The sequence below is a fragment of the Tympanuchus pallidicinctus genome, unplaced genomic scaffold (genome assembly GCF_026119805.1).
Source record: "Tympanuchus pallidicinctus isolate F22 unplaced genomic scaffold, pur_lepc_1.0 scaffold22, whole genome shotgun sequence".
Classification (NCBI taxonomy): Eukaryota; Metazoa; Chordata; class Aves; order Galliformes; family Phasianidae; genus Tympanuchus; species Tympanuchus pallidicinctus.
Genome location: NW_026294739.1, coordinates 39427611 through 39452066, shown reverse-complemented (window position 1 = coordinate 39452066; position 24456 = coordinate 39427611). Strand labels below are relative to the sequence as shown.

The window sequence follows — 24456 nt, the reverse complement described above, 5'->3', positions numbered from 1 at the left end:
GGACCGAAATGTCAATTTTAGTTTTGCACTGTTTGCAAACTGTTATTTCACATTTGTTTATATTATAGCCAGCAATGCTTGCAGAAATATCTGTAGAAGCAATATATTTTATGTTAGTATTTGTGGAAAGCAAATGCTTCATCTAAAATAGCTGAGAATGCTATTCTCAGCATTAATCTCATGAATTTATAAGAACTGGAATTCTGTGTCAATTAGCTGAGAACTGGAAAACCAAATGTTTTATAGGCCCATCTGTGGGCAGTTTGATTAGGAATTTAGGATGGAGAAAAAGTACTGGCCAACATTAATTCCTTACATGATTTTCTGACTGTAGCAAAAAGGAGGAAAATCACATAAGATGGATTTTCATTCTTAAAATGCTTTGCTATTTATATCCGTATCTGAAACAGTTTTACTTTTTTTCAAAGTCTCAGTGATCACAAATAATAAAACACCAACACTGTTAGCTTCTGAAAATGTATGCAGGGTTATACTTTTGTTAAAATTGACATTATTTCTATGTAGTTTGAGAACTAAATCATTTCTGCCAAAGAATCAATGACTTGACCATATGTTTTTGCCTGAAAAGGACTTTATAATTTGATTTATTCTGAAGCAAAATTGGGAAAGAAAAATAGTACTTTGTAAGTGAGCAGTATCAGTGTATAACTAGTATTTGTATCAAGGACTTTCATGCTCATAGCAAATGAATTAAGTGCAAGTTCTAATGTCAAAAAGATGAGCAGGGATTTGGTCTTGACCTTAATTCATATTTGAATTGAGGACTATAAAAAATGCTGTATGAATGAAATAATACAAAATATAAAACTGAGAAGGAAATTCCAGTGTAAAAACTCCTTTTCTCATCTTGGAATCCAGATGTTCCTTTTTGCTAGCCTTTGTATTTCATAGGCTTCCTCCAGATTGGTTTATGCTTGCTACCAAGATTTGGATCTTGTACCGACAGATGTGTGAAACAGTCCAGACTTTTGCCATTTGAAAAAAGATATATGCAAATAATTTGCAAACTAGAAATTCCCAGAAGAATGTATGCAAAGTTCTTATTTTCCCAAGGATATGTGCATGTAATTCATCTTTCTTAATTTGAACAACAGACATTATACATTAAAATCTGTGGATGCTGCCACAGGATATCTGGCAGGAAAATGACTGGAATTTGAAGCACTGAGCTCTTCTATTCTCAAACGTGAAATGCAATCAGAGATCTGTAAAGGATCACTTCAACTTTTCAAATATGTTAAGAAACCTGTTGTTTAAAATATTTTCTACAAGAACAACGGGGGGGGGGGGAGAGGAAGGAAAAAAAGCAGCTAATTTGCAAGGCAAAAAAAAAGCAGGCGTTCTTGAAGACTAAAGGGGTGTGTAATTCTCTGATCTTCCCAGTGCAGTCGTCTTTTTTCCTGTTGGCTGAGTTTTGAATGCCAAGTGTTATGAAAATCTGAATGCATGCGGTAAGGGTGATACTGAATTTATGAGCATTTTTCTTCTACTGGTTTTAAGATACTTCGTAAGATTGACCGACCCCAATTGGCCATTCTGTTGAAACGTGGATCAGTCAAGTATAGAGTCAGAAGAATTCATTACTTTTGACTCCTTATGTTCTTCTGCTGTGTCTTGTTCTCTCAATTCTTTGCATGCTTGAAAACATGCCTGCTACTAATGTTTAATTTACAAGATGTAAGCTTCTGATGTGCTGAGATACTTGACAAGAAGCTGTCTTAACTTACTTCTTCCTATTTTCTCTGTTTTAAAGACGCTTAAAACATAATGTTTAAGTCAGAAGAAATTCACTCATGTTTCTGACCAGCAAAAGTAATCTGAAAATAATCCACAGTTTATTTAGTCATGACACGAGCTGTGTATATTTGTCCCATCTCATCACATTCTGTCTGCCCACAGCTGATACATTCCAGTGAAAAGCAGCCATGCAAATTCTGCCCGGATTTAGTGTAAAGATTTTTTCTGGGGTTGATTTTTTTTCATCAACTTCATACAGCTCTACAATGTGTCAACTTGTTTTGAACCTACAAGTGAAAGATCTGATGGTTGGTTCCCTTCAGCAGGCTTTTGTGCATGTTTTTCTAAATGATGTTGCTCCCTTAACTGGGTCTGTGCTGCTTCACTTGCTGACTGAGCTGGCTGCTTATATCCAGTGAGCTGTTGGTTCCTTGTCTCGTTACCATGAACTTTGAGAACTGTCCTTTAGAATGCTCATATTATAGACACAGTCAGTCTGATACAGCTAGAACAACTTTCAGTAGTAAATATTTGAATATATGAATACTTTTAATGCGTTTAGATATTCTTACAGTATGTACTTACAGCATGCTGGTACTCATACTCTGAAGGAACGTAGTGGGTAGTGACCTACAATGTTTTTCTTGCTTGAAGGCAGCAGAGTTATATAATCGATTGAAGGCTGTGCCTTAACAACATGGATGCTGAAAGAAAGCAGTCCTGTCAGTAAGACTTTCATTTGCCCTCCTGTAATTATGTTCCTGAAAGGAGTTCACATGGGGAATTCAGTAGGTCTGCTAGGGTACTAAAAGGCTGCGAACTACCTCACAGAGGCTGAGAGCTACACTTAGCACAGAGACATTTGGGCTTCTAATTCTAGGTAGCTGCTGGTCTGCAGTGGGAGCCCAGGGCTGGCTTGTGGGGAGACCCTTGGCACAGGGTACTGGGCTCCCCTGGGAGGGCGGCCTCCCATTGCCAGGGTGGTCACTGCAGAACTGAGGTCCAGATGCCAGCAGGAAGCTTTGGCTGGAGCAGCACAGCAGGGCCTGTCAGATATAATGCTGGGAATAGTAGTGACAACGAGCACAGTTTTCATTTCAGCTTTTAATTGACTGCCATAAGTAAATTCTTGGTACATAAGACTTTTCTTTATATTCTTTATGTGCATATTTGTCAGATATTTTTTACTTAATTTTATACACAATATTGGAATAATCTGTTACATTAATGCACAGCTTAAAACAGGTCTTATTTACACTGACCACAGAAAGACAGAAGAATGAGGACAAATACTTAACATTCACCATCTTTATCAGCATTTTAAGTACAGTTAACCAGCACACATCACGCACATCCATATCCATATTTATAAGAAATGTAGGTATTTGTAGTTACACACAAGGGCATGTGTCTCCCTTTAAAAAAAAAAAAAAAAGTAGAATGCCATTTCCCCCAGATAATCAAAGATTTAAAAAAATAAACAAAAACCCACCATAAACAACAAAGGTGGGGGCAGGGGGGGGAAATGGACCTGCAGATTGCACTGAATCAGACATGGAAACATTATGGCTGTTAGGACACTTTTGGTCACTGGGGCACTTCGGAGAATATTTTTATGAGTGGCAAGTTCTGAAGTCCTGTGAGAATTTATTCCTAAAAACTGCAATGTAATCTCCTGCTTTGGAAGTAGATCTATTTGATACTCATTTAGTTTAATGTTATGTCTTCTAACAAAAAATGCAGCTAAAGGTTGCCTTTTTTGTTTGTTTGTTTTTTTGTTTTAAGAATATAAATTAAAAACTATATAAATTTCTCTTATGAAAGTAAGGCAACAGTGGAGAATATTGTGCTACAATGTGCATTAGCTGTAGATAATGTTTTTTTTATTCTTTTATCTCATGTTAACATTTATACTCAAAGACCAAGGTGCTGTTAAACTAGACTGCTTAATTACAAAACCTTATAATGGAGAGAGAGGTCCTGTGTGATAACCTTGTTACACTAATGTTGAATTTCTTGCCTTACAATTTATACTTATGTTTTATTAAAATTAAAAAAAAAAAAACACAAACAAAAACTTGTAAAAATATTAAAATATTTCCTATATAGAGGTACTCTTATCCAAGGTAAACTCTAGTCACTGCTATAAAATGCATTAAAAATTAAGAAAAAACATTGGTGCAAACCAAGTAAATGCTCACTATAAAGCTTTTATCTGTAAGGCAAATCTTCATTAGGCCTATTTGAAGTTATTTTCAAAATATACTATTTGGAGATACTCCCTCAACAACTAATATTACCCATGGCACAAACAAGTCCTGCAGATAGGTTCAGAGAGTGCAATGTAACTAATTACAAATACAGGTCACTCTGACTGTGACCAAGAAACAACATGAGACCTTTAAGAGAGCCAGCTTAAGGCTTAGTGATTTTCTTAGCTTGCTGAAATTATTCTGCTACCCTCATTAAAGAAATTAAGCAACTGTTGTCCAACATGGCATTAAAAAAAAAAAAAAAAAAACACTTTTAAAAAGGAGGAAAGCATAACACACAGGTGGCCCAATCTTCCTGTCAGTGCTTAAGCACAGAAATGCCTGCTGCCCTCAACATACAACTGGCAGTATAGAAATGGTTCCTCTGAGTGAAGGCTAGGCTCTGACTTCAGCCTTCCTGCCTGTTCCCTGCCTCCATCTGTCTCCAACCATTGCTCAGCACTTACACTGAGGTGTGTAGGCATCCTTCAAAGGAGAGCAGTTCCGCTGAGTAGTTGTGATTTTTGTTACTTCAATTTCTGTGTGCTTTTGCTAGGTGAGCCGTAGGGTGGATGAATATATTCAGGTTTTAGATGGCAAAGGAAAAGTGATCAAATTCTGACATCAAAAGCAGCTGGTGATATCAATCTGCTGGTTGACACATCTGTCTTGATAGTGGTCAAGATCTGATGTATGTAGATGTCTAAATTTGTTCTCAGGCAGTGTACATTACTGCTGTATGAATTACCAGCTCTTGGACTTCTGTAATTTTTGCTATGAACAACGTATAAAATGTGAAACATTTTGCCTTAGTAGCAGTTTCTCCACATGTGACATGGTGTTCAGGTCTTCTTGTTCCCTGGGTAAACTTAAGCAGTCAAAACCAAGCAACTGTATTTTTAATCACAAATAAAGAACATACACATGCTTACTTGGTTATTTTGAGCACCCTTGTCTGATGGCTGGCAAAAATCAAGAACGTGGAGTAGAGTGAAGCAAGTGCTTGGTATTTTCTCCCATTCCAGTCTGTCAGAAGGACTGAGATGGTTGAATAAAATGAATCCTTTTCCATAGAGCAGAAACATTTGAAATAGATCTTCAAGATGCAACCTTTTCCTTCTCTGAGCCTCTCTGAAACTAAGTGACACTTTCTTTTTGAGTAAAACATCTAGAAAGTGTTTGAAAGTGTTTCTAAAATAACTGTATCCTGATACCTTAGCCAAATGTGGGGTTTTTTTGTTTCTTTGTTTGTTTTTTCTTTTTCTTTTCTTTTTTCTTTTTTTTTTTTTTGGTGGTACCAACCTGAAATATCATGGTTTAATACAGGGAGATCAAGTTCTGGCACATCAGCTAACCTGTGGACACTGAATATCCTTAGCCCATGAGAAAGTAAAACGTATTAGAAAATATATATTTTACTGAGGGGCTCAAAATGCAGACATAATTCCTTCAGGTAGACTTATATGCTGTCATTGGAGCTGTGACAGCTGTTTATGTCTGGGAACCTCAGGCCCATTTAAAATATTTTAACTGGACAAAATAAATAAGACATTTGTAAGCCTCATCTCTTCTGAAGTCCCCGATTTATGGTTTAAATTTGGATGTTAGGAAAGAGATTGTTTGCCAATGCCTCATGAAACTTAGCAGAATCAGTCCAGGACAAGAAGAAAAGCTACCAGCTCCAAAAAAGAAAGTATCTTAATGACAACTGTATTAATCATAAGAACTGTAAAATAGGCATTAAAAGAAAAATGACTTTCTACGTGCCCTCCTCCTACAACCTAACAGTCCAAAGTAAACTTAATTCATGTCAAAACAATAGACCAGGGGAGTGTGTATATACACAAGATGTTTGAGCTTGACTTATTTAATAATAGCGCTTAAAAGTTATTTTACTAGGAAGAAATGGCCAATTATAGGGAACTTCCTCTGGGGAAATTACATACAACATACATTGCACGTGCAGTTAGGGAACATGTACGATAGTAACAGCCAAGAATTTCTCCTCCTATATTCTATATTTAAAATATTATGTTTGATCCTGGATTTCCTGCAAAACCCCTCACTATGGTAAGATATCTTTCAAGTGTTGCCAGGGTGTATGCATCAGCACATGAGAGCACAAGAAAGACTGACTAAAAAAGCTTTGGTTCAGAGACCAAACACAAAATACAACTATTGCTTTATGGGCTGTTGCCCATGAAGGGCCCACCATCTTTCTACTAGATTCTAAAACCCTGGAGTTTTAGTAGTTTAACTACAGAAAAGTAACAACTGTAGGAAAGATTATCCTGCTGGATGACAGCAGAAGTACAAGGTAAAATAGAGGATCTTTCTTTGGCATTAGTTAACTTCAAGACTTGGTAAAGCAGCGAGGATTTCAGGCAGGTCTTTTTCAGTGACAGGGAAGAAAGGAAGGTTGGTCAGAAATGAGATGCTGATGTATGACAGCTGCTGCCTTTATTGGATTAAAACAAAGCTTTCAAGACTGTGTTTTTCTAGAACTGTTTAGCTATCTATTCATATGCTTCACCCAATTTTCTCCGTGGCCTCGCTACCAAAACAGCCAACTGTTGATGACATTGCATCTTGAATGTGCTTGCAATCAAAACTTTATTTTTTGGAATTGGGCTGTTTACTTCATCAGCGTAACTTATCATTGAAGGGAGATGTTTGGGGAGAACCAGTCCCCAGAGTGTATCTGCTCCCACAGTAGATGGGGAAATGATGAGCTACTGCTTGGCTGAAAATCCAAGACTTCCTTGGAGGAAGACTTGCAGGTAATTACCTGGTTAATAAGAACCTGACTGGGGGATCTTACTGACAGTGGCTGAACTAAATGAAAATGAGTATCTTAGTGGCATTTGATATTTTCAGTATTGAAAATGTATTAGGGAGCTCAAAGCTGGAGTCTGAAAGAAGCTGAGTACCAGAGTTTTGCCTGCTTTTATATACCCAGTCTTCTTAAAGCTTTTTTGTTACTTGAAAGGATATTAGTTTGTTTCTAACAGCATCATTTATCATCAAGGAGGCATGAGGTAGTTGAGCATCTTATTCTATGGGAATCAAGAACGTTGCTCTCCATCTCTAGGACAGAAGCTGTCATTTTGGAGAGACTTTCTCTGGACAAAATCTTGAACTTAAAGCCGAGCTGTGCAATGCATCATGAACTATCTTTTTCATTAGCGCTATTCCTGGTGATAGATTTCTTTCTCTCTGTGATTTCCCTGTTTTCTGTTTAGATGATAAGCTTTGTCTGTCCAAGTTCAGAATGAGGTGGCAACGGTGCAGTGGAGTCCTCTAAGTGCTCTAAGTATTATAGTAAACTTAAGAAGTTAAGCAATAACAGCAATAAAAATAATGAAGTGGATCGCTACCTTGGAAGTTGGTATTTAAAATGCAGTCAAACCCTGAAATGCTGGATGCAGCTTATTTCACTCTCCGTTAAATAAATTTGACCTATTTCAGAGCCAACTGGTCATGAAACAACATTTTCTGTGTGAGTGCTAGTGGGGTGTCTTACAAGTGAGCATTGGTACAGGTTGTTAGCATTTACAGATATGAGCAAAACCATAAATGATGTGAGTAGCTGTTAAAGCTCCACATCAAAGAGCCTTCCAAGAGTTTTGGAACTTGGTAACTTTGTTAGATTTCTGAACCTCGCAGATCCAATAACTGAAGCAGCTGTATTGAAAAGTAAGCTTTATAACAATTAAAGTTTCGCAAACAATAAAAAAGGGATTACCTATAAAGCTGGTGGAATGGTGGGTTGTATTTTTTTTTTTTTTTTCCTTTTCCCCTGTTCTTTGGAGCAATCGACACTTTCATTGTATGGACTTTCAGATAATTACAGAACTAGAACAGCAACCTTTTGAAACTCCTTTATTATTGAAATATATTTAATAACATGGTTTAAGCCACTATTGGCCATCAGCTGGGCCAGAAAATGTCTGCCTTTATAAGTAGTAGACAATTTCCTTTGGATTCAAAGCCATATTTAAATAAAACCTCTGCTTTGTCACACAGTCTCTTTAAGAAGAAGAGATCGTGCTCGATCCTTTCCAAAGTATCGATTCTGTTGGAGGAAAAGGATGAATAAGGAGAGAAGTTTTCTTACTGTTATTTTGAAGAGAAATCGAAGCTAAATAAAAAAGGCTAAAATCGCTTGGGGCTTTTAAATTGGACTATTTTAAGAATAGGGGAGGAAAAAAAAAACACAGAAACCCCCAACAATTGGTTTATAAATAATAAAAAAAAAAAGCTCCATCCTTTAAAGCAATCTCTTTAAAAAGAAGCACTACATACATTTAAAGAAAAGAAGCTGAACTGAATATACAGAGGCAAAACAAAACAAAAAGAAAAAAATACGAGAGGTAAAGTCCAGAGGTAAACTCCAGGCTGGATTCAGTTGAGAAGCTACAGCTTCTGAAAAAGCTTATCGAGTAATAAATAACTGCAGGAAGTAACTGAGCAACCACATCTACTGATCACTGGGAACATGCTACAGTGGTATGTGCCACAGAATGAGGACAGCACCCAAATGCAGAGTTTATTCTGTATCTTTTAGCTTGCATAATGCTACCAGAGAAGAGCAGGAATAGACTTATCCTTCTAAGCTGTTCAGTACAATCTTGTTATGTTTTGGTAGGTGAATCCAGTAAGAGTATAATAATAATAACACTTTGCTTACAATAGAAGAATAAAACTAAAGTTTGGTATTTTGGTGCTTCTGGGTAGATTTAAATAATTCTAAAAATCATTATCTCTTTCTATGTATTTTATATATGCTACTCTATTTGACACAAAGTAAAACAAAAAGTTGAATGTATGACTATTTGTATGAAATGTTTTACAATTAACTGAAAAAGTCAGTAAAGTATGGATCGTATGATAAAGCCATTTTAATTGTTGTCATAATATATTTTCACTAAGTACAGTGTGATATTAAACTGGATTCTGTACTTAGTAGCTCCTACAAGGGTTCTGTTCTGTTCCTGCTACTTCTCAGCCTGTAGGATTAAATGGACAGAAAATGGCACAGACATGTACAGTAAAGACAACCTTCTTCACCAAGAGAAGAAATTAATAACAAACCACTGAAAATGAAGTACTGAGTCTTCATTTCAGAAGGATGCAAACTCATATCCCAAAGGATAGCATGGCAAGAAAGCTAATGACATTAATACATAGGTAAAGTTGCTCTTTCCTCACAATTGAGATGTACCCTTTCTTAGATCTAAGAACATTCAGTTCTTGGTTTAAATCAGATCATATCTGCAGTAATTATTACTGTCAGAAAAGTTGAATTTGCTTCTTCATGATAAAGGAGCATTTAATGTACTGTGATTGCTTTTTTTTTTTCTCTACTCCCCCCTCCTCCACTTCTGCTAATAGCAAAACTCACAAGTTTTGGTCACGTAGGGATCTCATGGCACCAAAAGATACAAGAAAAAATAAACAGAGTCTTTAAAGATCATTTGAAGCCAAGTAATAGAAGGGAGGCATTGAGAACAGAGAGCAGACGTCTTCCCTCAAAGAGTCAGTAGGTAAGCTCTGAGCCAGCCTGGTCCAAGCATCATTGAGGGAGCTTTGAACTTGACTTTTCTGTATTCCCAGTTTAGCTTTAACATTGATTTTATTTTTTCCCTCAACCTGTTGGTTGTCATATTGTTAGCCAGTGTTGAAGCTGTAAGGGAACATAAGTGATTGTTTAATAACATTGATTCAAGTGATGCTTAATAGTTAAAGATATTTTAAGTGCGTTGTTGACAAATACAGAATCACAAAGTCTTAAATCTACTGATAGGTTTCTGTGGATTCTAGTCAGCAGTGAGAAATGTGCTGAATTTAAGAATTGTTAAATTGGGATAAATGGAGATAAGCTTTCAGCTTGGTTTGAAAATTCAGACGTGCTGAGTGCTGATGTGAAGAAAGCTTCTGTACTTTTTGGTTGGTCAGTGTTATGCACACAACTCTGAACTAGCAATAAAACATATTCCTAGCTGTATAGTGAAAGCGCCAACAAGTTAATATAACGTGCCCTGGTCTTTGGCATCCTTTGAGGGATCACTAGGGATTTGCTTCCAAGTATATTTTTCTAATTTAAGCAAAATCTGTTTGCTTCCTTTTTTTGCCATTACTTGGAGTCAGAAGTATAGTGTAGCAATCACTACCTGTCTGCCTATTCATATAGGAACATTTGACTGTATAAAAATGATGTTATTACAGCTGGAACATGAAAAATCTTTGAATAACTGAGGGCAGAAATGGAGTAATGAGAAGGAACGAAGAGGTGCTGTGTTACTGCACAATCTTAGCCACATTATATACACAGTGCTCACAAAACAGGAAACTGCAGGGTTTTTTTTTCTTTTTCTGTACTCTGTGAATCTACACTTGGATTCTTTTTTTTCTGAAATTAAAAAATATACTTCAAACAGTATTTTTTTCAATATTTTTTCAGAGCAGGCAAAAGGCAGATTTCTTTTTTCAATATCAGTGTACAAACCCCCACTATAATATCTGGGTCATGTTTTGAGGTAGCGTGCATAATTGTAGTTGCTTTCAACTTTGAAGCCAGAAAGTGGTCCAACATGAATGCTGATAACAGTAACAAGTTTCATATTTGCATCCTTTTTATCTTCTATGAAAAGACCTATATTTCAATAAGGCCATTTTATTTACTAAAAGGAAAGCAGTATTTGGAAACATAGGATGTATTTCATGGCTGCTTAAGAAGTGTCCAGTAGTATTTTCAATCAAATGTATACCTGTGGGCAGTCCATTCCATGTTGTTCAGACTATTATTTTGTCTGTGTACTGACAGTGGATGTTTGGTTGCTTTTTTTACCCTATTCTCTGATAATCTCTGATGGAGATTAGAAAATCTGATTTTAGATTGCTGTGTAATAACCAGGGAAGAGGATGTGACCTATTCAGTCACATGTTATAGTCTGGTAATATATTCATCTTGTGGTGAGATTTTGCTGTACTCAGATATATGACCTAGGATATTGGATTGAAGTGATCTGTAACATTATCAATTCTGCTTAGCTATTTCTTTATGGAGTGGAAGGAGGGTGCCAAAAACCTCCAAACAGCAATAGGCACACAGAGATCTGAGCCTCCTGCATCCCATCGTGCTGGCAGAAACAAAAGACCGCAGACCTGTGGACATCTGCCATGAGGAGGCTGATGCAAACCCTGCTAAAGGCAGGAAGGAGACAAAGCACAGTGAAAGGAGTACAAACCTTAAACTGCCTGATGTTTCCTTGGGCCACGAGCTGATGTTCATTTTCAGGTGTGATGCAGTAAGCTAGTCTCTAAACCAGAGAGAGAAGAGAAAAAAGTCAGCCATATGAAGTGGGATTATGTCTGTAAACCCCAACCTATAATGGGAAAGTGTGAACTTTATTTAAAGCCGTAACTTAAATGTTTAATATCACTGCATCATGTGTCTTTAACTTAGTCACTGAGAGATCAAGCTGCTTGTAAGCCCCCTGATATTAGCATTTAATATAAGATAGAGTAGAAAGTTTATGCAAATACTGAGTCCAAATATTTAGCAAGTGCATATGGAAAAGAACACCAGGAACAAGCTGGTACCGCAGGCTTTATGTCCCCGGAACTCACACTATTAAGGCTGCATTTTGTCAAACTTTGTACTGTTAGGAAATTCATTAGAAATAGGATTTCTTTAATTAAGTGCCTTTCTATTATACCGCTGCTTTTAATAAGATGGTCACAAATTGTTACTCCTTCAGGTTTTGCTGTATTCAGTTCATGCAGCATCTATGTTATGGCTTAAGTGGGTTTACATAGTGGAGGATCCTGCTGCCAAGTGCCCTGGTTCATTTACTGAAGTACAGAAGTAAGAGGCTAGATGATGATACAATAACCAATGCCTTTTAGTATAGGATTTAGAAGTGCTTCTTCATTTCTGGATCTTTTTCAGCACCTTGGTGTGGATATAGAGGTGTTTTTTTTTTTTTTTTTTTTTTTTTCCAAGCATTCTGGTATCAGTGTGGAAAACAATAAAAAGATCTGCATGAGTTCAAACCCTAGCAAAAAATAGAAGCAACTCCACTAAGGAGAGGATAAGGGAACATATCTGACAGAAATTAAAATACTAAGTAGCTGCTGCTAAAGACAAAATACGGGGCAAAGTGGAATCTATTGCTGTGATCCAGTAAAGCATTATCACTGCTATTGCTGGATGCTTATTACGTGATCAATGGCAATCCTGAATGTGGAGCTATTTTGAGGATGCATCTTGCCTTCCCAGCATGTAGATTTGTGTTTAGAGACTGATGTAGACTCTGTGACAGGAGAGGTCCGAGTTAACTATATTTGCACAGAACGGTTTATAACACTACCACAGCATAGGGTGATACCTTGGACATGGTTTAGTTTGTAACTATGTGAAGACTATAACTTAGAACCGAATATAAAGATTGTAGTTTGTATGTTTTTTGCTAATGAGGAATACTTTTTCTCATCAATCAGGTTAACTACATGTATCAAAAATCAGTTTTAAAAAATTATGCTTTCTGTAAAGAAAATTTCTATCTAGAAACAGGGAAAGGATGCAGTAAACCCCCAGTGCATCAGAAACTGAATCCAAAAGGTCACTCATAACTAATAAGTTTGGGGAGCAAGAGAAACAAACTGTCACATTAGATCCAGCCATTTCATTTCAGAGCAACATTTAATGACATTTTATTAGCATTTCACTTACTTCTTTAAAGGTCCCACGCACATTCACAAATTTATAGATAATATAGGCAGGCACAAGTATCATTGAAGATAATGCTATTCCCCAGCCAATGCGATTTGCCCAGAGAGGGAAGGTGTAGTCGTCATAGGTCAGAGGTTTGAAGTTTATTATGCTGACTATTACAACAAACTAGGGGAGAAAAAATAAAATCAACCATTGCTTTGAGACATGAAGAAACTTAGTGGAAAACAAATTTTGTGTGTTTGATTAGGCAAGCACCCTAAGGAGTATTTAAAGTTGGCTTCACCATTTACCTTCATCCTATTTATTTTGTGCCTCTAACTGCTTATGCTGTTGAAGTTCTTGCTGCAGTTGCTGAGATTAACAATTCATTTCAGCTGCTCTGGACACTGAATGCTGGATCTTTTAGGGGGAGGATTGTGTTGTTGTCCACTATGGCCTCACTTAAACTAGCGTTAAAGGAATAAAAACAAAAATCTGTAATTAAGAAAAACCTCTTCAGGATCTCTTGTTTTTCCTGCTTCTCAGAGGTTTTATTTTCTTAGGAGTTTTATACCTGTTTTCCAGTGAGAATCATGACGTAAACTCCAGCACAATTCATTTAGTGAGGGAAATGCCATACAGCTTAAGGCCTGGAAGACAAAGGTGTTTGATTTTTATGTTTTTGTTTGTTTGCCTGTTTTTTTTTGTTGTTGTTTTGTTTTTTTAATTTGTTCTCGTTTGTTGTTTCTTTTCCTCCTGCTGCTACCCTATCCAACACCAGGGCTGAGAAGGAAAGATTAAGGTACCACCCTATTTCCTTCATTTTATTTTCTTGTTAAATCCATATGGATTGTGTATTCCTCAGAGTTCCTTGATTTGGTTTATTGGGCCTGCACGTTCTCTTCCATGTCCAGTTTCAAGCTGTAGAATTTTGAACCTAGGATTTCAAAGGCTATGCAAGGAGTGTATGAGTTAAAGGAAACCAACAGTATAAAATTCTTAGACAAATGCTTATTTCCTTATGAGATTTCCTTGCTATGATATACACAGCAGCAGTTTGTATGGAGAAAATGCTTCAAGGAGATGCTTCCACACAACAGTTATCTGGATGACCCCAACTTGCCTTTCTTAGGGAGTACTGTATTTATTGTTAGAAACTTTTGTAGCATGCTACCGGTCACAAACAAGGACAAGTTGTGGTAGGAAAATATGGAATTGTTAAAGGAACAATTATACTGCAGTCTTACGATTTTATAGTCTTCTCCAATTTGTTATGAACTATATATATTGTTTTTGTTTTTTTGTAAACTTGTATAACAGTGCTCTAAGAATATAAAGCTTTTATGCAATTAATAGTTAAATCGTAGCAAGATCAGATTTCCATGCTATTCACCCTGATGTCTTGATTTACAAATACACACGGCAAATGATCCCAACACAAAACCAATTATGTTCTGAATCTAAACTTTACACAGAGCAAAGAAAGGATATATTGACATTTCAGGATATTTTTTTCCTAAATGAAAATCACAACTGTTTCATTACAGATCAAGTGGTTTACAAGGTATAATTAATACATCTGCTCAACGTAATTAATGGGTATAATTGCATGCGACTTATTCTAAGGTCTTATCCCATCTTGGTGGGAATCCTGGTGCCCTCCAATAAAATAATTTACCAGTGAAAGATGTGCTCTAATAGATGTAATACAAATGCAGAGATTTTTAATCAGTGTTTCTGAGCATGTTGCTCTGATCTCTATCTTAAGAAGTGGTGTGTGTAATATATACTTGAGAAGAGAGAAATGAAATCTAGTAGTAAGTAAAAACTTCTGACATGTTTTCATCTTCCTGAACTGCTATATATAATCATTAGTAGATGGTTTTAAGCTTTTTGGTATGATACTTCACTTCTGGAGGAGTGAAAGATTTGCAGTAGCCAGGTGTCAGGATGGGAAAATGAGTATATACAGTTGTGTCTATGGTGATTCAACGCATGGAGGCAAAGGCTGTATTATTTGTCTTTAAGAAAAAGATCTGCAATCCTGATCAACCTGAGTGTCTGGAAACAAACTTGATGCCCAATACATCTCTTCTTGGAAAGTCAGAGTTTAAATTAAAAGTTAGATTTGACATATGTAATAAAATCAGAATGAGTGAGCCTTGGTGCTGAAGATCAAATGCACAGAAATAAGTAACAGAGCCAGAATTACGGAAAAGCAGATTGAACGTGGTTTCAGTAATCACAGAACCCCAGGGAGAGTCTGCAAAACATCTTATTACTGGAATTAGGGAAGGCTGGCAATGGTTGCTTTAATTATGTGTGAATCTATTTTAATATTTTTCTTAACATTTTTAAATTGGTGCCTTCCAAAAAGACAGTCTGATTTGATTTGGTATAAAACAGTGTCATTTCATTAAGGTTTTATTTTTCTATTTCACTAAAAATTTCATACAGTTTTGAGGCCTTCTGCATTGAACTTTCTTGAGATTACCCTTTTAATCCTGCTTCAAAGATGAGGCCAGCTACAGGAGGTTGCAGTTTTAAACTGAAATCCACAGTAGCGGAAATGAGAACGGGGAGGGGTGATGAACCTGAACATTCAGATGCACTTTGCTATCATTAGGAAATAAAATTATGTAAAGCTTTAGTAGTAAGGGAAGTTCAACATTGTTGACTTCAGGTACATCACATATGCTCAGCCTTTTGCCCTAGTAAAATCTCTTATCCCTGGCTAGTTTATTTTTGCAACAGAAGTATGTTTTTATTGTCCATAGATGCTGGGAGCACGCTGCATCTAGCTGTCTTTTTAGTAACTTGCTTAATTTACATCTTGAAGAGGTGAGGGAACAGAAGATGACCACAGCCACAATTAGCTTCTCCTGAACAAGCAAAATATTATGCACAAAATACAACCTGTGCCATTGAGGGGAAGAAGTAATTAAATTGTATTCACCCTGAGAGTGTCAGGCATAAAAGAATCACCTCAGACTGATAACTATTGGATATTCTAAGAAAGACGTGCTGGCAGTTATTTGATAATGAAATAACAATAATAACACTTACCAACAGAAAAGCAGGGCTAACAAACTTCCAGCACAGTCTCCAGTAGAGGCCTGGCTTGAAGCCCATCATTTGTTGGATATCTTCACTGAATCTGTCTACACCTAGAAGGGATGTGAGATCAGACTGGCATTAATCTAAACTGATAAGGTGCTGGCCTATCCCAAAATACAAATCTTATTTTAGAAAGACTTCCAAATGAGGGAGAAGTACAAGACTAAATTGATTGATTTTCAATGAATAGATGCATCTTTGATATTACTATCAGGATTGCTCTGAAACCAATGCCCCCTAGTTTATTATGTTGGCCCGTAACATCACAGCAGATGATGGCGGTATGGCAAAAGAAGCTGAACCTTCCCACCAGTATTCTGTTACTTCTTGCTGCTGTGTGACAGATGGCAGCAGAGGGGCACTCTGACAGAATGGTGTCTGGCATGGAAGCGTGAAGGAAATGAAAGTGTGTCACTGAGTTCTTCTGTGTAGAAAAAATGGTCCCCATTGACACTCATCAACACTTGCTGAAGGTTTATGGAGACCAACCAGTGGTGGTGTGCATTTCAGCAGTGATGACCGCAACATAAAGGATAAGACATTTTCTGGGTGGCCACGTATAGCTTTCCCACCACAAAATGAAAATTGTCTTGATCAGCTCATCCATGCAAACTGGCTATGGTGGTGACTATACTGAAAAATAGTGTTTTGTAGCTGAGAACTTGCTCTATCCAGTAATGTTATTATGCTCTTTGTATCTGTTGTAGTTTCTATGGAAACAAATAGGAGGCATTACTTTCAGAGCAGCCTACTTTTGTCCAAGAGTTAAGCACCTGTGAGCACTTAGTCTGTCACAAATAGCATTACTGTTGGAAAGATAAGCTTAACAAACATCTGGCACTTGATTTATGGACTTCATACATTTTTTGTAATAGTTGTGGACTGTTGTAACCTAATTATTCAGCACTACTGTGAGTGTATATATATTACACAAACTGCTTTCTGATATTGATGTAGATTTGTATGATTCATAATTTTTCAAAGGAAGTTGTATTAGTTCTGGTTAGTGGCATGCTTTACTAACTTTTCAGTGTTTCATTAAATGCTGCAGATTTTTAATTACATAATGACGAATGTCATTTCATTTTTATCACCTTTCCAAGGAACTGGACAGGTGCTTCTTCTGTTCAGTGTAAATATGTACAAAATAAACCAGCAGCTCTTGATATTGTCTCTTTACAAGACTCAGTACATTTAGCAGGCATGAAGTAGTGCACAAGACTTGCAGCAAAAATCTGTAATACCACTCCATTCACAACTATGTATCTACTTGCATTGGGATTCACTGCATCACAAATGTAGGGAAACAGAGTCACCACAATAACATTTTCAGCAACTGTGACATACTGGCCAGAGGGGAGAAGAGCTACCAAGTGCCAGCTTTTCAGTCTTTAGTGTTCTTTGAATCCATATAGTCTGAGATTTCGGATGTATGCTGGTACATATGTGTGTACTTAGTACTTCTGACAGTCTGAGTATTAACAGCTGTAACAATGGTAAAGGGAAGCCCTTTTTTGGACAAATATGAGTACAATGTAAATAGCTGCAGTAGAAAATCTCCTGCAGCCAACACAGAAAGGAAGATCACTTGACCTTGTAGACTCATTCAGAAACACCATCTAGACAGGCAATTCACACTGAAACAGTTTGTTCTACTCAGGACAAGGTAAAAAAAAACAAGTTTGCTACCATAAGTTACTTACTGTTGTGGAATTGATGTGTCCTCAGGAAGGAAGACATTTCACTCAGTCTCCTAATTCCTTTACAGATTTACATTGAGTGTCATGAATTATATGTATAAGCACTTTAGCACTTTTAGTAGAAATAGAATAGGCTTTTTGTGAGTGGCTCGTCATTTGATAGAGATGGTGTATTGTTTGCTGTAATAATAGTTTCTCTTTGTGTGGACCAGTTTAGTAGTGTTTCTTAAATAATGAGGGCAGCTCAAGTATTCCCTCAGGAGCCAGGGATATTTATTTACAAGGTCTGGACTCTTGAACTTCTGTCTCATTGTGAACCTCCTCCTCCACTGCCTCCCAGTATTACATGCAGGTGGAGCGAAGTAGTCAAATTTAAGAAAAGATCTGTAAATGCTCTTTGAACTCAATCTGATTCTATTTGCAGTGCCTTCTGTGAACTTCAAAGTGACTGAATTTCAACTGCTTCAGATACTAAGAGTTGAAATTTATTGTTGAACAGAAGGTCAAATACTAGAACTAGATTAGGTTATCTGAATAATTTTTTTTTAGATTCCAGACAGATGTACTCACAGTTCAAACAGTATTTTCTGTCCAATGTTTACTGAAAGTGGGGTATAAGTAGGCCCTATTCTCAGGCTGCTTTTTCAACAGCATGTTTTTTCAATATCATAGTCTTCAAATGATTCTAAGAACCAACCTGTGAAGTGGAAATTAGCTTTATCTACCGGTAGGGCTGCTCATTTCCAGTTGTTTGGTGATCCTGTAGGATAACTCAGAAGGATATACCTAAACTATGAGTGACTCTTTCAGCCACAGGAGGAAACTGATACTGCAAACAAAACTCCAGATTAGTTGCCAGAGAACTGGTGTGAGGTATGAGAATAATCTCCTTGATTTTCCAGTGAAAAACAAGAAAGATATACATACAGTCTATGACCAGCCCCATGACTAAATACACTAAATCCAAAGGGAATGTAAGTGTTATTTCTGAACTAATAAACTTTGCAGTTGCTTGGGAATGTCTCTACTGCAACCTTCTGTTAAACAGTACAGAAAATTTGACCTGCTCTCTATGTATGTCATATTGTATTGCCAATGGAATCAACATGGAAAAAGAACAAAATGAGCAAGAAGGTGGGAAACAGATTTGGCTATAAATGCACATTATCCTCCTAGGATGGTACAGCATTCTTTTTTTCTCATTGATGATGAGATCAGAGTACAGAGAGAATGGAAGTCGACACATTGCCAGTGCCTTCTGCAGTGGCCACACGACAGAGCTCTGTAAGTCATTTTGCTGTGCAGGCAAAGCAATGTGAATTGCACAGAAGCTCTCGAGCAGATCCTTGGCTCTGAGGTGAAATTTTTCAGTGGCCATAGCTGAAATATTTTATTGGCATGTTTTCAGAAAGTGGTGAAATACTTTCAGCAGATGATCAGAGCCTTACAAGCATTCATTCGATGTTGTATTTACCGCTTCTGTCTTGTTTAACTCTGTATTCCTATGTAGTTTTCTTTCACAAGCCTGGCTTATGATTATTTTTCATTTAGAAGGTAAAAATTAATAGAAATACCTTGAATTTCATGTATTTGATTTAAATGAATTTAAAAAATCAAGTGAACTTGCACTGAAATAAGAAAGTAGTAAGAAAAAAGGAATTTTGAATTAGTTTAGAACCTATGATGATATCAGGTTTGCACAAGAGGAAAAATGGTAACAGTTACAACTAACACATTCCTTGTATTAAAATGAACTTGCTTTCCCTTCTCCCTTATGCATTCAGGTGTATTTTGCAATAGATTTCACAATAAGTGAGCATAGTAATAATTTGAACTTAATGTAAGATTTTCCACGTTTTTATCTCTGCCAAAATGTCAGTGCTTGCCTTCAGGCTGGCTTAATGTTTTGCTGGGTCATCAAGGCAACTGGGGTCTATCAGGAAAAAGAGGTAGATGAGGCCATGCCAGATTTAATCAGTCAAAGTCTTAAAAACAGGACCTGGGGCTGCAAAGAGTTCTTTGTTATAAAGCAACAGGTCATATTGTGTCAGTAAAAGTATCTGTCAGCTGCTTAAGACAAAGGAATAGATGCTTTCTTGATTATGGGGGAGGCAGGAGGGAGAAGGGAAAGGATGGTGAAGGGCAGAAGTTGCAATGTTTACACAAAGCCTGGCTGAGCTTGGTTTAGCCTGGGAATCACATCCAAAGCGTAGCTATTGTAAAACACAATAAATCCTAGTTTGAGAGTGGCAGATAATAACTCGCTTTTACTAATCTAACAATATTGTCATGTGTCGGCTTCCAAGCTAAGTTAACTCTTCTGCATTCAGCTCTTTTTATAGGGACAAAAACAGTTGTTGTGTCCTCGTGTATTTTGAGAGAACAGTGTAAGAACTGCTAGCTCCACAGTGACACTGAGTGACAAAGTCAGTACTTTTACTGAAGAAAAAGCTTTCAAGCTTTAGTTGAACAGCTTTAGACATGAATGCTTCATGCACGCGTCAACAGCTTTTAATTGTAAGAGGATGACTAGAAGAATATAGTGGTGTAGTATAGGTGAGATAGATCAGTAACTGAGGTAGGGAAATGGCAGTGAGGATGATCATGCTGAGATCTGAGTCATATTAACTATAAACATTGTCTCTGAATAGAAATAAATATGACTTTCAGGTCTAGAACAACCTTACTAGGAATTAGGGCAGCTAGTTCAATAGAGACTTCACTGAGTGAAAAAAAGGAGGAAAAATAACAGGAAAATCAATCTAGCATCAAGAAATTTTATCTTCAGCTGATAGTTTGGACTGTTGAAATAAGTTGACTTAGGTATGATACAAGATTTTCAGTCTTAGATGGGTTATAGAGCTCATGACAAGTTTGTGATTAATACTGCACTCCAGAATATATTTCTCTTATCCGTCCAAAGGAGGGGCTCCTCTAAATCACACTTCCAAAATATTTACAGTGCTGTTGACAGTAAAATTAATTTCTTACCATAAAACCAGGAAACTCCAATCGCCTCCATTAAAACAGCAAACAATATTGAAGTCCCAGCTGCAAATGTGTCCAGAAGCGTGAGCACATAAATTCCACCCTAGCATGCGGGAGTTAAAAGATGCAATAAACCAAAGTTACAAGTGGAGTAATTTCAGTACTTCAGTAACAAGTTAACAGAAATCTGCTCTACTTAAAATCTCTTAACCCAAGCATTTTAGTACTGGTACTGCAGACATGGGTGCATGTGTGCATATGGCATAGTGAAATCAGACTTGAAACCTTTTTAATGAACTGCCCTTTCACCCGTGTTCTTGCTGAAAGAGAAGCCTCGTACAACGTGATTAAAGAGTGTGCTCAACACTGTGTTTTTTGTGGCATTTGAGTGGAGTTTGAGGGAATGCTCAGCAGTTTGTAGGACTATCTAAGCCCCTAATGAAAAGCTTCCGAAATTACGGGCAGGAATGGAGTGCTGCAAGAGTTTCCACAAGGTATTATTGCTCACTTTGTTCCCAAGGGCTGTAGTCCAATGAATCTGTGTTAGATTGATATCTCTTTTCCACACCTGTGAAGGGAGCAGTTGCACGCTAAGCCTGTGGGAGCAGCTTTGAGCCGTGCGATTTCCCTGCAATTTCATTGGCAAGCTCCCCCCCAAGTGGGGAGAGCAGCCTAGCTCATCTTCCTGTACTGCAGAATGTTTTGGATCTTCAGTGCCTTGTGGCTGAGAACTGCAATGGCAGTTACTAAACTCTTCTGTTGATTTTATTTTTAATTTTGAAGTTGCAATTTGACAACTTTTTTTCTTGATCTACAAACTGGTACAAATTTGTTCAAATTACAGCTCATTTTATGGAAGTTGAGCGAAAGAGGAGTGGAAAAGCATGGTATGTTTACTTGTTTCAACAGGATTCAGTATTCAACTGAATATACTTTGTCAAATATAAACTACTAAAAATTTTCACTTCACGGTATATTTCCGTTAAAGTCTTTTTTTCACAGTCAAATTTAACTTGCCTACACCTGTTCAGAATTGAGGGGAACAAAAGTATAATTCTCTGTTTTTCCCACTGGTATAAATTTTGTACTATGGAGATCTCTAGATAGTTTTAATCTGTGCAGTCAATCAGTTTTATTTTTTCATGGTTTTCCAGAACAGCTGTGCTTATTTGCAAGAGTAGAGAAAACAGTACTTAGGCCTTGTCTAGGTTTTTAATTCTGTGGGGATGTTGGGAAACTGAATGAACTTTGATTGTTGTGTTAGAAAATGCTTATTCAAAGGCATTTCAGTTTGACCTCTTGTTTTTGTTCTACACTTGCTCTAAATGAATGCCTTTGCTATCAAAGCTTAGCAAAGTGAATAATAGTTTTGTTAGAAACATGTTTTGAGGATACAGCCTCGAATTTCCAGAGGATGAAATCAAACAATGTGATGTTATCACAAGGGTTTTTCTCAGTAGCTTGTACGCATTAGAAATAGTCTTCAGTTATGCACACCATTGCATTTGGACAAGCCTGGGCAGCTTAGTGCATTCCATTTGGTGGAGAGATCTTAATTCCAAGCAGGTGTCATAATGTGACAGCTAGAGCCAGATTGTCATCTTGAGCTGCTTTAGCCTGCTTGAAGACAGTGGGGTTGCACCTGTTGACACCTGTCTGTGTTTCCAGCCACTGAGTTTGTACTGAAAAGAAGTTTCTTCTCAGTTGCAATTCAGGATGAAGAAGAATGCAATCAAGTCTTTAGTTAACAATAAGAGGTAGCACGATAGTAAAAGGACAGATATAATAAGGTTGGAAATGTTGGGGTATTTTTTAGCGTTAATAGATCTTGGTTCGTTATACACGAATGCCATCTCAATAGTTCTAATAATTGATCTGGAGACTGTTTCCAGGAAGGGAGAGAAGTTCAGCACATCTGTTTTCACAGTGGCTACCTCACATCTCACTTGTTTTCTGGTAGTCTTGACATCTTGCTTACAGAATGTTTTTCTTTTTTTGGCAAAAATCATAAGGTGTTCTCACTGAAGGACATCCAACCTAGTACATTGTCAAAAGCCTGGTGAAGCAAACCATTCAAGAGAAAAAAATCCTCAGAGTAATGGTGGTGAAAACTATAGCTGAACATCCAGTAGTCTGTATGATTTGTGCGGTGTTGAGCATAAGAGTTTAGATTGAAAAGCATTAAGAAACACTCGAGGCTAAGTAGATCATTGCTCCAAATTCGTCTCGTGAAGTAAATGCTTCTGATTTGCTTAAAAAAAAAAAAAAAAACCAACCAAAAGAACCCAAAAATCCAATAACCAAATATCTGATGGACTGGTCACCTGAAATCTTTAATTCCTCGGATTGGAACTAATTGCTCAATGTAATTCAATTTAAAACCCCACATAACACTGGGAGCACAAAAGTTTCCTTGGAGTAGAGGCTTGTAGGTCTAGTTGATAGCTAATAATCTTATCTAAAAAGAGCAGAGAATTATCATGTAGGTAAGGCTAATAATAATACTCTGGCCATGAGGTTGTTTAAGAATTAAAATTTGTCTATAACCAGATTACAGTCACCTGAACCTCTCTATTTCCATCTGGTGAGGTTAACCCTATTTTTGAGGTATCCTGTGATGGAAACTGTTGTTGTACTTACATTGGTGATGCAAAAAAGGGCAAGAAGGAAAGTGCCAAATGAAACACCAAAGGTGAAGAGCTTTCTGTGCTGCTTCAGAATATGGAAATCATCTGCCAGGCCAGTGATGACAGCCTCCATTCCACCCATCTAGGAAGGGAAGGCAGAAGCTCTGGTTAAACAGTACCGAAAAGTTTTATGCACAAAGACTGTAAATAGCTTGTGTAATGAATTCCCAACCACTGCGTGATTTCTGACATTTCATACGCACATCACTGGCCTTCTGAGGTAGAATCTGTTGTCATAGGTAGAGAACTGAGTGAGGGAATTGAGCATCCAATGCCATGCTTGCTGGCTTGATTTCCCATACCCTCTGCTGACAATTTGCTCTCTCCACCAGGATAATAAGATAGCAAGATGCTACTTTGGGAAAAATAGTATCCATTTAATAATGCTCAGGAAGAAGTTTTATCTTAAGAAGTTAAATTACTTAAGAGATTTTTTTGTGTAAAGAGAAAGATGCAGTTCACACCCAGGAAAAAGGCACTGAACACAGACTGAGTTTAGCCATTGATTAATCAAATCCAGTTAGACAGAAATGTTTAGGAAGGCTCACTATATAAGAAGTTTGATCTTACTTTTCTGTTGATAATACAAAATTATTTTGTTTCCTAGAAGTCAATTCTGAGCTTGACTTGGAAAATATCTTTCCAAGTTTTCATTGCAATCGCTGTGTTATACAGGTAGCTGTGAATTTTCTTTCCACTAAGAAAAGAATTCTGTCCCTTCTCCACAAAGAAGCTATGGGGAAATTAATTCCTCTTTCCTGTCATGATGCATTTATTTAATACTTCATCATTTTTTGAGGAGGCTGGATGCTGTGTGTTTTCTGATGTCAAAAGATCATGGCAAACCCTGGAGTGCTTTGTGCAATATAGGAGTCAAGATGTATTGACACAATCTGCCGCTTTCCTTAAGATTCCTTTGGTAATAATGTGGTGAAATCAGCATCTCTGGTTCCAATAGTAGCAGAGCTGTCTCTCTAGTATATGGATGATTTCAGTCAGCCAAGTTGCTGGGGGCAGTGAAGCTTTTTTCCAAAAATAATTAATGTTCACAAAAAGTGTTGCAAAACCTGGTGTGGGTTTGTGCTTCCTAATCTCTGGGGGCATCAGTGAGTGTTGTGCAGTTAAGAGGAGGTATTATTTGATGTGCTTAGAAATAGTTACTGTGTTGATGCTATAATGACAGTGGAAAAGTTGAAGTGGAAAAAGATGGTTTGTATTATTTTGGCTAAGGACCA

At 37.1% G+C, this 24456-nt stretch overlaps 1 protein-coding gene across 1 annotated transcript in view; it reads right to left on the bottom strand.

Moving 5' to 3' along the window:
• Positions 1-2847: 2847 nt before the first annotated feature.
• SLC6A2 (solute carrier family 6 member 2) overlaps positions 2848-24456 on the bottom strand; it is a 64827-nt gene continuing 43218 nt past the window's right edge. Inside the window, exons 9-14 of the mRNA XM_052685188.1 lie at positions 23175-23303; positions 20538-20637; positions 15796-15896; positions 12748-12915; positions 11261-11332; positions 2848-9696 (exon numbers count right to left, since the gene is read on the bottom strand). Of these exons, the coding sequence (XP_052541148.1) occupies positions 9673-9696; positions 11261-11332; positions 12748-12915; positions 15796-15896; positions 20538-20637; positions 23175-23303 (594 nt within the window). The 3' untranslated portion in view covers positions 2848-9672. The remainder of the gene's footprint in view (positions 9697-11260; positions 11333-12747; positions 12916-15795; positions 15897-20537; positions 20638-23174; positions 23304-24456) is intronic.